Source organism: Chiloscyllium plagiosum, chromosome 7, assembly GCF_004010195.1.
Source record: "Chiloscyllium plagiosum isolate BGI_BamShark_2017 chromosome 7, ASM401019v2, whole genome shotgun sequence".
NCBI classification, from domain to species: domain Eukaryota; kingdom Metazoa; phylum Chordata; class Chondrichthyes; order Orectolobiformes; family Hemiscylliidae; genus Chiloscyllium; species Chiloscyllium plagiosum.
The window spans coordinates 19806109-19819592 of record NC_057716.1 but is presented as its reverse complement, the minus strand read 5'-3'; the positions used below and the strand labels follow the sequence as shown (position 1 = coordinate 19819592).

Sequence of the window (13484 nt, the reverse complement as noted above, 5' to 3'; positions counted from 1 at the left end):
GAGGCCAATTGATCTTCTATCTGAATGTAGTTCTGCTTATCAGGGCTAGCATCTTATGGTTACATATTATTTTTAATAATACAGGTCATATAATAATTTTCTTTCAATGTGTGCATTCATGTTATTGTGAATTAAGTTAATCATGTTGTGTTTGCAATGTAGTTTTATCCCCGTTTAAAAAAAATACCCTGCTATAAATTTTACTGGAAAGTGCCATTTAATGTAATCCTACTGCGTTTTTCCTTATAATCTTAAACTTTGTTCTTTCTCAATTTTCTATTGTAAAGTCACCGTATAAATTCACATTGTTGTCCATATCTGAATTAATGGATCATTTACTCTTTTTTGCTCTTGGTAGAAAACCGGGACCAATGCACTGGAAGTTGTCCAGTGTGGAAAACTACTCCCGCATGAGGCTGAAGCTGGTCCAGGACTACAACTTTGACCCCCATTCTGATGCCAGTGCACTCCGTGACAACTTTGGTGAGCATCTGGACCATTTGGGGTTTGGTTTAATATTGATCTAAATGATGTGAGCCAGGCATACTACTGAATGTTTGGAAAGTAGCCTCACTTACTGGTTCGGATGTACTATTTGAGATAGGAAATAAATGCAGGAGTAGGCCATTCAGCCTTCTCGAGTACACTTGCCATTCTACTCAATCATGGCTGATTGTCTACCCACATTATTCCCACATCCTTTTGTGTCTTGACTGTTTAGAATTCTATTGATTTCTGCCCTGAACATGTTCAATGACTGCTCACAGTCTGCTGGGGTACACAATGCAAAAGGTTCATCAAGTGGTCTTCCTCTTACTCTGAGACTCTGTCCGCCGGTTCCGAGCCACCTCCCCAGCTAGGAGAAACATCCTTCTTGTGTTGACCCTGTTGAAACCTGGTTGGATTGATTAGATTAGATTAGATTAGATTCCCTACAGTATGGAAGCAGGCCCTTAGGCCCAACAAGTCCACACCAACCCTCCAAAGAGTAACCCACTCAGACCCATTCCCCATATTTACCCCTGACTATGGGCAATTTAGCATGACCAATTTACCTAACCTGCACATCTTTGGATCATGGGAGGAAACCTGAGCACCCGGAGGAAACCCACACAGACACAGGGAGAATGTGCAAACTCCACACAGGCAGTCACCCAAGGCAGGAATCGAACCTGGGTCCCTGGCGCTCTGAGGCAGCAGTGCTAGCTGATTTTGGATAAGATTCTAGTCCTCTAAAGAGCTTACATTCCCAGCAGACCCACATGTCTCTGTGCATGTTTTGTTTTGCATTGTAATGAAGCATGTGCACTCTTGGATCAAGTTAGACTAGCTTTGTTTTAATTGCCCCTGAATATTCAAAATATTAGTGATAAACTTGGCTAGAATTTGAAATGGCCACATGGGGAGGTAGTTCTTGTTGGCTCCTTCTGGGTAACCAATATCTTGCTGGCTTTCTGTGAATAAGTAAGGCTAAACCTTTCTGTGTCTGTACAGGAGTCCAGCAGTCAGCACCGTCCAATGATTCCTTGCTGCTGGAAGCAGTAAAGCAAGCTAAGGTCAATGACCTGGAGGATGATCGATTAGCGGATGAAGATCTGACTGTGCTCAGTAACATGTAAGTTTGCTTTGTCTGAGAATTCCAGCCTAGGAAGCTCTTGTGAATTCCCCTAGTCCCAAAAATTGTTGTAAAAGCCTGTGTGTGATTGAAGCCGTAAATTTCTGAGGGTTGTGATGTAATAGGGATGAACAGAACCATTTGAGTAGGCTATGCACTCGTTACAGAACATGTTCAAAAAGATAACTAAAACTTTCAAGAATTATTAAGTAATTCTGCTGTTAGAACTTTCATCTGTTTTTAATGACTCTTTTGTAACTCTCTCAGCTATGATTTGTAATTAATGAAAATTACATTTAATAATAATCAACTTTCATGCTATGGTGTTTACTGTACATACATATTTTCTAGTCCTCCGCTGTGGTTTCTTTCTTAAACTTGTAACATATTCCTCCTTAACCCTAACTTACAGGGAGATTTAACTTTAGTGACAGTGAACTTCTCGATTGATTGTGGACTGTAGAACGTGATATAAATTTGCGTTTTCTCAAAATTGCAAGAATTTATTTTTAAAACTGCCTTGATTCCTCACGCCTCACTATGCCTGTGCAGATGTTTTGTGTTGTATTCAATCATCCCAAATCACTGTACAAAGTGAAATACCACCACCTGCTGACAGTAAAGTTTTACATTGTTTGACAATACACTTGAGAATATGTTAAAAGATATTTTCTCAATATTGTTGGATTTGAATCTTAATATAGTATTGGGGCTGGGACAATACTATATAAGATTCTTTGAGTCTGTACCAGGCACTTAATATTCCAGATAGAAATTATATTATTTCCTACATTACATTTTCAAAATCACATTTTCTGCCTTTTCACTCTGGAGTTTCCTTTTCTGATATTTCTCATCAGCTGCATAACACACTATGTGAATGAGGGGCTTATTTCCCTATAGCCATCAGTGTTATCTCAGCCAAGAGAAATATGCCAGCTTTTCTAGTTGAACAAATGGACTGGAATAATCATTAATCATACACTCAGGAAGTAATTTACCCAATTGTATCTGTGTTGACTTGTTTCCTTCGATCCACTCAGATGAATCCCTTAATTTTCAAATATTTATCAGTTTCCTTTTTTGAAAGCGAATCAGCTTCCACCATCCTTTCAGATAATGAATTCCAGACTATTAAAACTTGCTGTGTAAAAAGAATTCTCCTGATTCTTGTGTTTGTCATGATTTTGACAATTATTCTCTGTTTACTGATCCTCCGATCATTGGGAACAGTTTCTCCTCATTTAATCTAATAAATGCCCTCACAATTTCAAGCCCCTCTAACCTTTGCCTTCTCAGCCCAAAGAAGTGTTGCTCCACTTGAAAAAGTCCTTCGTACCAATGTCGTCCTGGCAAATCTAACTCATGAATCCCAACAAAAGTAAAACCTGCCTGAAACAGGGATTACTTCCGCCCAGTGTAACCTGAGCTTTGTGTTATAGTAAAACCAATTTCACTTGTACTAATGACTTGGTCACTGTGAGACTCAAATGTATACAGTTTCATAATTTGACTTTGATTTCCAATTCAATCCTGCCTTTTTCTGTTTTCTCCCTCAGCAACGAGAAAGAGGAGCAGAATCAGAAAGAAAAGCTGGTGATTGCTGAAGACTGTGACCTGATCACCATCATGGATGTTGTTTCTGGGCGACTGGAGGTCACTACCCAACACATTAACTTTTTTGATGGGAGTCTGGACAAAGAAGAAGGTAAGAAATGAACTTGGGAAAGCTCTGTCTTGGGAAATATCCTACTTGTTGAGGTCTTATTGTTAACCAGAAGTTTTATTCATCGAAGGTTGTAAACAGAGTCATAGAGCTGTACAAGTTGACTTTTGCAATTTAAAATGGAATCAAATTCCACCTCCTTTTCAGACAGTACATTCCAGATCACAACAGCTCTCTGAGTTAAAGGTAAAAAAAAATCTGTTAATCTCCCCTATGGTTGTTTTGTTGAATAGCCCATTTCCATAGCTGTTAGAAATAGTTCATCCCTGCTTCTTTAATTTCAAACTTTATTGTGAAATGCTACCTGTGCCTTAATATACTTCAATTTGAAGACAGTGAGAAAAACTATTTAAAAGCAGCAAAAACAAAAGCTGTCTTCCTGACGCATGTGTGTGGAGAATTAAAGTTGATTTCTATTGGCAGAAGCTGTCCCAGAGGTACAATGTGTAGCTGGAAAGGTGTTAGAATAACCTCAGACTAAGAGTCAGGTGTGGTTGGTTGGATATTTGTTAAACAAAAACAAACTTGGGAAGAACAGCACAGAGGATGCCTTGTATTAAAAGTAGGAAAGGGATGTATTGAGCAACTGAAACATACTAGAGTCACCAACCTTCCAGGAATTGATCTCAGTTGTAAGTATAACTCTAGAAAGAAATTGTAGCGGCCTTAAAATTGTATTTTTCGGAAGAAAAAATAAAGATTGTTTGAGTAAACCATTCCACAAATAAGACATAAATAACCGAGGAGGCAGCCCATCACTACTTAATAAAATTAATAATAACATTTATGAACAGTATGCAAATGATTACAAATTCTGTGAAAGCAATTTCACAACCTATGGTCTGTGATCTTTAATAAACATTACAGAGAGCTATAGACTTTTCACTTATTCTATAAATTAAGAGGATCTACATTTTACAATCTGGCGTAATTAATTGCATGATAAAGTTACCTAATTGTGCATAACCATGTTATGAACTATGATTGTTTGTTACACTTGAACGGTCATGACAATTCAGCATCTGCTGCCACAATGATTTCTCGATAAATCAATTATTAGTTATAAAAAAAAGCTGTCAAAGGGAAATAAACTGATGGTCAAACATCACCCAGTTTGTTATTGAAGAGTGTAATTGCTTTCCACTTAGTGAGAAGGACATTGCATCACATTGCACATGGATGGCCTGGAGGTTCAGGGGAGGATTGTTGGGACAGGGTGATGCAGCTCATGCGGTGTCATGAGACTGCGAGGAATAAAATTGGCAACCTCGTTCAAGGACTGACGTCAAATGAAAAACTCCTTACTTTATTTACCATTTGCAAAAGGCAAGTGTGTCTTTTTGGAGTATGCAATTGTATTAAAGGTAATAAAAAGGATTTTTAAGACTCCTCAGGATGTGTGACTTGTATATGTGTCAATCATTAATGCACCTCTATTTTACTGAAGAATTGAGATTGAAGTGTGTGGTTATTTTGCTCTGCAGGAGTAGGCTACGATTTTAGGTGGCCTCTCTCTCAGCTGCGTGAGATTCATCTGCGCCGCTACAACTTGAGAAGGTCGGCACTGGAGATCTTTCTGATTGACCAAACCAACTACTTTCTCAACTTCAAAAAAGAGGTGAGACCAAAATAAAACCTTCAGAAGAATAGCAATCATTGCCTCAAGTGAGTGGCTATCCTGCCACAAAATGTTTTAGGCATCCCTTTGCTCTTGTCACTCGTAAAGACTAGGTTATAATCCAACAGAGTTATTTGGAAGCACTAGCTTTCAGAGCGCTGCTCCTTCACCAGTTCAACACGGGCTCCCCCCACGTCATGCTTTTATCACTCTTGTCTGAGGTGATGTTATTTTTCTACTAATGACACTTTTAAAAGAGCAGGTTAGAATCAGGAGTTGCATCTTAGCTTCTCAGTTCTATTCCACTAGTAGATTATGTTTAACCTGTGACTCAACTTTGTACACTCACCCTTGATTCATGTTTGTTAATACCTTCATAGATAGCTGTGGAGCAGGACCATAAGACCCAGAATTTGTAGCAAAAGATTACAGTGTCATGCAACTGAAATGAAATATTGAACAAATCTAGATTGCTGTTAAGTCTTTCATCTTTTAGAATGCGCTGCAGGTTTTGGTTCATTAATATGTAAATCCCAGAACTTCTTTTAAGTCACAGTCTCAAGATAACTGAAGGTTTTATAAGAAAAAGGTGACTTGCATTCGGATACAGACATACTCTAATCTCTGATTTTCTGAGCTGAGATGTCACCTTTTTAACAAAACCTTCAGTTATCCCAAGAATGTGACTTTAAAAAAGTTCTCAGATTTACATATTAGTGAACCAAAACCTGTAACCCATTTGAAAAGATGAAAGACTTAACAGCAATCTTGGTTTGTTTAATATATCATTTCAATTCCATGACACTGTGTAATCTTTTGCTATAAATTCTTATGATCCTGCTCGACAGCTACTTGATGAAGGAGCAGCGCTCCGAAAGCTAGTACTTCCAAATAAACCTGTTGGACTATAACCTGATGTTGTTTGATTTTTAACTTTGTCCTCCCTAGTTCAACACTGGCTCCCCGACGTTGTGCTTATCTGTTGATATCTTTATGATATTATGCTTCCATCTACACCATTTACCCAAATTTGCTGATGACAAAAGTATGTGGCCCTCAGCCCCATTATTCTTTTTAATAAATACAATGAATAGGTGAGACCCCAATAAGGATCCTTGCTGGACATGACTAACTATGTCTTGTCAATTAACGTACCTGCTCATTGTCCCTACTCTGTCTCCTGCCATTTGGTCAATTTCCTAACCAGGTGAGTACTTGCCTTCACTTCCCTGGTTTTGGTTATAATTTACATTATGTTATGAGAGATTTTATCACTTATCTTCTGGATTTTCATACTTTAGTTATCATTTCAAAATTTCCCTGTCATGTTCATCAGGTATGACTTTTTTTTTTCCCTTTGTTCCTTATAGCTCATCACTAATTTCACCTGAAGTGATTTGTGACGCTATTTCAACCACATTGTCATGTAGGCCAGACTAGTTAAGGATGGTAGATTGTCTTCACTTTAGGGAACAAGATAGGTTTTCATAACAATTGATAATAGATTAATGATCACTATTATTGACATGAACTTTCAGTTCCATATTTTATTAATGACACTTACATTACAGCTATGTCACCATCTCCCCATGTTCCCTTTACAAATCCATACTTGAGATCTTTGAAATGTTCAGTCTTTCTCACCTTAATTAGAGACTCGAGCAATGTCCCGACTGCATATGTTAGGCTAAATCATTATGTTTGAATGTTATAACTTCAATAGCCGTTAGCGATTTGGGTAGTTCTGCTCAATGTGACATGCTATCAGCCTCAGGGAAACTGGAGAAGAAAGGGTACTTCTTTATGAAACCGAGAAATAATTACTGACTAATCCAAATCAGAAAGTGGAATTGGTAGATTTCTCTTCACCGCCAATTGCTCTGTAGAGCATGGTTCAAACTAGTTTTGTGAGTGTGTTGCTGGAAAAGCACAGCGGATCAGGCAGCATCCGAGGAGCAGGAAAATTGACGTTTCGGGCTGGAGCCCTTCATCAGGAATGGGTTGTGTTTCCCACTGTCAATTGCCATTCTTGTCTTTCTTTCCACTTCACTTTTAGGTGAGGAACAAAGTCTACAGCCGTATATTGTCTCTGCGACCACCCAATCTATATGGCACGCGATCACCCCAGGAACTGCTGAAAGCTTCAGGACTTACACAGGTATTATTATCAGGGGGATTCAACACCAGTCAGAAATCCCCTTTAGCAGCAGCAGTGTTGTCACAACACGAAGGAAAATGCATAAGGCTCCATGATTTTCTCATTGCAACAAGAGGCTACACAATAGGGAAAGATGTTGCAGTTCAGTCCTTGAATTCAAATAAAATAAGTGGTATAACAATGAAGTCTGACTCTGAAAACTTGGAGCAGATGATGCAAGTAGGAGAATGGAAAAAGGAAGTGGCCTTTTAATCATTCTGCCTTGCTCCTCCATTTGGACAGATAAGACTGAGCTGTATCTTGGTTTGATTTACCCTGTCTGGGCATATTCTTTGAGCACTTTGTGTCTTATGATAGAAATATCTCCACATTGTTCATGAGAGTCATTTTGGATGTAAAAGTCAATTCTTTTGGTCTTGTGTGTCACTCCTCCTCACGGACAAATACGTTTCTAACCTTGCCTGAATTAAGAGACCAATTTATTAAAGTTTGTTAGGAATACAGGAACAGGAGGAGTCATTCAGCCTTTCAATCTGCAATTGTGAGATTTTAACAGCAATGTCTGCTGACTCTATTTACCAGACATCATTCCATATTCTTGGAAAAAGAAAGCTAACAAAAATCTTACAAATTTCAGTTTTGAAATTTTCATTTAATCCTAAGTTCTTTTGGAGGAAAGTGTTCTGTATGACACAGCAATAAGGAACAGGAGTGGGTCAGTTGACCTCTCAAATCTGATCTGATTGTAATGTCAGATTTACATTCTTGATTGATTTTGGTTTGGATCTCCAGTTAAAGGGGACAGTGGGAGCATTAGGCAAATGCATCATTAAGTTATTTAAGATGGATGTGTACTAAAGGTCACCACAACTTTTGGCATGTTTTAGGAAATCATGAAGATACTGACTTAGTCATAGAGACATAGAAATGCACATAACAGAAAAAGATCCTTCAGTCCAACTCGTCTGTGCTACCCAGATATCCCAACCTAATTTAGTCACATTTGCCAGCACTTAGCCCATGTCCCTCTAAGCCCTTCTTGTTCTTATACCCATCCAGCTCTCTTTTAAATGCTGTAATTGTACCAGCCTCCACCATTTCCTCTGGTAGCTCATTCCATACATGCACCATCCTCTGTGTGAAAAAGCTGTCCCTTTTATATCTTTCCCCTCTGACCCGAAACCTTTGCCGTCTAGTTCTGGACTCACCCAACCCAAGGAAAAGTCCTTGTCTATTTATCCTATCCATGCCCGTCATGATTTTATAAACCTCTATAAGGTAACCCCTTAGCCTCTGACGCTCCAGGGAACACAGCTGCAGACTATTCAGCCTCTCCCTCCAGCTCAAACCCTGGCAATATCCTTGTAAAGCTTTTCTGAACCCTTTCAAGTTTCAGTGTCCTTCCAATAGGAAGGAGACCAGAATTGCACACAAAATTCCAATAGTGGCCTAACCAATGTCCTATTCAGCCGCAACATGACCTCCCAACCCCTATACTCAATGTTCTGACCAATAAAGGAAAGCATACCAAACGCCGCCTTCACTATCCTATCTACTGTGACTCTACTTTCAAGAAACAATGAGCCTGCACTCCAAGGTCTCTTTGTTCAGCAACACTCCCCAGAGCCTTACCATTAAGTGTATAAGTCCTGCTCTAATCTGCTTTTCCAAATTGCAGCATCTCGCATTTATCTAAATTAATCTCCATTTGCCAGTCCTCAGCCCGTTGTCCCATCTGATCAAGTTCCCGTTGTACTCCGAGGTAATCTGCTTTGCTGTCCACTATACTTCCAATTTTTTGAAAGTTCTTGCCCAATACCATCAAAATTGGCCTTCCTCTAATTTAGAACTTCAACTTTTAGATCCGGTCTGTCCTTTTCCATCATTATTTTAAAACAAATAGACTTATGGTCCCTGGTCCCAAAATGCTCCCTAGCACCACAGTTGCCTGCCTGCCCAGAATAGGTCAGGTTTTGCACCTTCTCTAGTAGGTACATTCACGTACTGAATCAGAAAATATTCTTGTGCACACTTAACAAATTCCTCTCCTCCCAAGTCCTTACCAATATGGCAGTCCCAGTCTATGTTTCGAAAGTTAAAATCCCCGACTATTATAATGCTATAATTCTTACTGATAACTGAGATCTCCTGACAAATTTGCGTCTCAATTTTCCACTGACTATTGGGGCATCTATAGTACAATCGTAATAAGGTGATCATCCCTTTCTTATTTCTCCGTTCCACCCAAATAACTTCCCTGGACGTATTCTCAGGAATATCCTCCGTAAATACAGGCGTAATGTTATCCCTAATCAAAAACACCAGTTCCCCCTCCTCTTTTGTCCCGTCTTTTGATCCTTCCTGTAGCAGGAACATTAAGCTGCCAGTTCTGTCCATCCCTGAGCCACATCTCTGCAATTGCTATGATATGTTCTCATATTCCTAACCAGTTCATCTGCCTTACCTGTTAGGCCTCTTACATTGAAATAAATGTAGTTTAATTTATCAGTCTTACGTCGTTCTCTACTTTGTTCCCACCTACCCTATTTGTTTGACTTACTGCTTTTCCCAACTCTACCAGTGTCAGATTGATCTCTTTCCTCACCCCTCCTTGGGTCCCAACTAGTTTAAATCCCCCTGAGCAGCTCTAACAAATCTCCCTGTCAGTACATTAGTCACCGTCCAATTCATCATACTCTCCTCAAGAATGAGAGAGTCACAGTAACCTGTTGGCAGAGTGTAATGCTCATGGCTATTGGCACCGAGAGCGAGTCCTCCTTAATTTTCATCTTGTGTGTTTCTTCTGTGTCTGTATTTTTTAATTGATGTTTTATTATCCTGCACATTATTGTAAAGTAATGTGACCAGAAGGAGAAGGAAAACTCACTGGCATTTGTTGTTTTCCCATCAGAAATGGGTGAACCAAGAAATTTCAAACTTCGAGTACCTCATACAACTAAACTCTATTGCAGGAAGGACCTACAATGATCTTGCTCAGTATCCAGTGGTATGTGGAATAATTATTTTTTCAAATGCAACATGTATGTGTAACCAGCTGTTGACTGACTGCTGTATGTTTTATGAAGAGTAATGTGGGTTACCTGTGACTATTACCAACGTGTCTTTCTCAATGAACCTCGCAATGCTGCACAAACGGCCACTAGTTTGGTGCCTTCAAATTGACATTTAATCCCATATTGTCCCCTGTCATGGATCACACCTGACAAGTTGGAGGCTTGTCAATCTCTGCCCTTTTTACTAGGGTCATCTCATCAGTTGCCCTTAATTCATTTTCCCTCTCTTGCTCTCGCTGTCTCTAATTTCCATATATCGGTCCATGGTTATGTTTGGAAAGGTTTTACAGTGGTTTGCTGTTGTCCTCTGCAGGTTCGGCTTGACCAGGAATCTTTCTTGGTCTTACCGCCTCCTATAGAAGTATGATGGAATGACTTTCAGCTTGATAATCTATCTAATTAGCTGAGTTATAATTGCATCTTCCTTGAACATCAAGCTTTGGACTTGAACTCCAAACGTCTGGCTCAGAAGCAGGGACACTAGCTACTGCATCAAATGATTTCTCTCAGTTCCCTAGTCTACCAAAGTAAAGATGCATAGTGTTAGCATCTTTTTATCTCTGGGGGAAGTTTTGACTCTGGCTCGTATGCTGGCATTGCTGTGAAGGTTTTGCACCTAGTTTTCAAATCCAAATTGATTTAAATTCAGAACACCGAACCTAGTTTGTACAGTTCTGGATTGGTGCAATTCTTGTGCCATTGCATCTTGATGTTCCAAATGTTTCTATTAACCATCCCATTGGGCAGTGTGTTACCAATACAACACATTTCTTTTGTCAATAAATTGGTTATCTTTTGGAAATAGCTTTTACAAGAAGTGGAAGTACTGTTTTCAACATAATCATGTGTAGTTTTGCTAAATCTTAAAAAGCACCATGTAAATCAGATCAAAAGAAATTCTGTAACACATTTGGACTTTCCAACTTCCTATATCTTGTGCATGTGTTTCTTATTGTATAACCTCTGACTATTAATGCCTCACTGTTCTGGAATTAGGTGTTACATTTTGAAATATATATTTTAAAAGAACAGCAAGATAGAGTCTGGTTGTATCTCAGACATTTGACAGCCACTTTTCTTGATTTCAGTTTCCTTGGATTCTTAGTGATTACACTTCAGAGGAGCTGGATTTGAACAACCCTGAAGTTTTCAGAGATCTCTCCAAACCCATTGGAGTTGCCAATGAAAAGAATGCCAAAGCTGTTCGGGAAAAGTGAGTGTTTCTGCTTTCAAACTAAATTAATTAATGTTTTTGTTCCCATACTTTTCTTTCTAATGGAACTTACCTGCTGCCAAGGAGGCATCTGCAGAACTGTATTTCAGTCCATTGCTATTACTGAACTCCCCTCAATTATTGGCGGGAGCTGCATAAATTGTTTGCTCACTTTAATCCACACTATATTCGGGTTGAAAGGAGGTCAAGGCCAGTCTTTTTAAAAAAGATGTACTGGCAATTAATTATACCTCAAAATGTACTGTCCTGTCTCTCCATTGTGCTTGGTTCTATTCAAAGATGATTCAAGGAGTGGCTCCCCTGATGTACAGACCAACACTTATCCCTTAACAGCATATTTAAAAGAAGATTAGCTAGTAATTATTACATCATTCCTATGGGAAGTTGCTGTGGGTAAATTGGCTGCTGAGTTTTCTACATTACAGTTGTGCGTAGGCTTCAGAAAACATTTAATTGCTTATAATGTACTTTGAGGCATAAAAGGCTCTTTAAGTATTTGAGAGATTGGAAAAAAGACTAAACTGCAATGTAAAATAGATATCCACTAAAATTAACTTTTGATATATGATGCATTTGATTCACTGATCTTCATGTGTATTCACTAAGCATTTTTTGTGTCTAACTTTATTGGTACCAGTCTAGTTTAGTCTAGTCTGATGCTGATGTTTGCCAGATTACCATTTTTACACTCCTGCAATCACACGTATTATGACAAATCAATAAGACGTGTTCAGAGACCAACTCCACCATATTGTCTGTCTTGGTGGACAGTATCATTCTTTGATCTCATTTTGTACGCGTGTACCATATCAGGCTGTTTTCTTTGAAGTTCCCACAAAACACTGATCTCTAACGTTCTCTCTTTCGGGTTGTCCTACAGGTTTGATAATTTTGAGGACCCGACAGGGACGATTGACAAATTCCACTATGGAACTCACTACTCCAATGCAGCTGGTGTCATGCACTACATGATAAGGGTTGAGCCCTTCACTACTTTGCACATCCAGCTACAAAGTGGCAGGTAAAGCTGTTCAAGATGCCTCTCGTATTTGATTACCAGCATTAGTACAATAACAGCGCAGTGGGTACACCTCCTACATAGTGCATTATTTAATATGTGGGGAAGAGGTTGTTCCAATTGTTTTACTTGAGGTGTTTGGAGAATCTTTCATGAAGGTGGTTGTCATGACACTATCTCATATTGGCAACTGTATGCTTGGCGTTGTTTTGGATTTAATGCTTCTGTGGCTCCATTAGTTTTAATAAATGCTGAAGGGCTACCGCTGGGCACTGGTGACATTAGGACAACAGAGGAAGAAAACTGACAGCAATTCCCTGACAAGACAGTTTCTACTCGCTGGATTCAGCTGAAAGATATTGTAAATTCGCATTAAATTTTTCAACCTATCTTTGTTACTGGGAGAGTGGTTTAAATAGCTAATCAGCCAGTCTGACAAAGGGTTATACCTGAAATGTTAAACTAGATCTTCATGTAGTTGCTTTTCTGTTGGCTTCTGAATTTCCAATATTTTCAGTGCTCTTTAAATATGGCTCTTTATGGATAATGGGAATGTCAGTGGTTCATTATTTGTCCTCTGACTGTGATAACGGTTGTCAACTCTGGTTGGACGTAGAGGTTTACCACATGACCTCCAACTACCCAAGCTCCCCCTCACTTCCACCATTGGTGCCTTGTTCTGAGGGGATAATGCCCCTTGGATTTCTACATGGATGATGGTTGACAATCCGTCAAGTAGCCTTCATAAATCTGTCTGCAATACCTGTTTAGTTATTATAAAGAAAACAATTTATTTTTAATTTACAATAGACAATAGGTGCAGGAGTAGGCCATTCAGCCCTCCGAGCCTGCACCGCCATTCAATATAATCATGGCTGATCATTCCTAATCAGTATCCTGTTCCTGCCTTATCTCCATAACCCTTGATTCCACTATCTTTGAGAGCTCTATCCAACTCTTTCTTAAATGAATCCAGAGAGTGGACCTCCACTGCCCTCTGGGGCAGAGCATTCCACACAGCCACCACTCACTGGGTGAAGA

General features: G+C 39.2%; 1 protein-coding gene across 1 annotated transcript in view; it reads left to right on the top strand.

Moving 5' to 3' along the window:
* The window catches only part of nbeal1 (neurobeachin-like 1), a 229200-nt gene that overhangs the window by 189792 nt on the left and 25924 nt on the right, over positions 1–13484 (top strand). Inside the window, exons 35-42 of the mRNA XM_043694473.1 lie at positions 359–483; positions 1495–1615; positions 3175–3323; positions 4826–4959; positions 7016–7117; positions 10029–10124; positions 11280–11404; positions 12306–12446. Coding sequence (XP_043550408.1) covers positions 359–483; positions 1495–1615; positions 3175–3323; positions 4826–4959; positions 7016–7117; positions 10029–10124; positions 11280–11404; positions 12306–12446 — 993 coding nt within the window. The remainder of the gene's footprint in view (positions 1–358; positions 484–1494; positions 1616–3174; positions 3324–4825; positions 4960–7015; positions 7118–10028; positions 10125–11279; positions 11405–12305; positions 12447–13484) is intronic.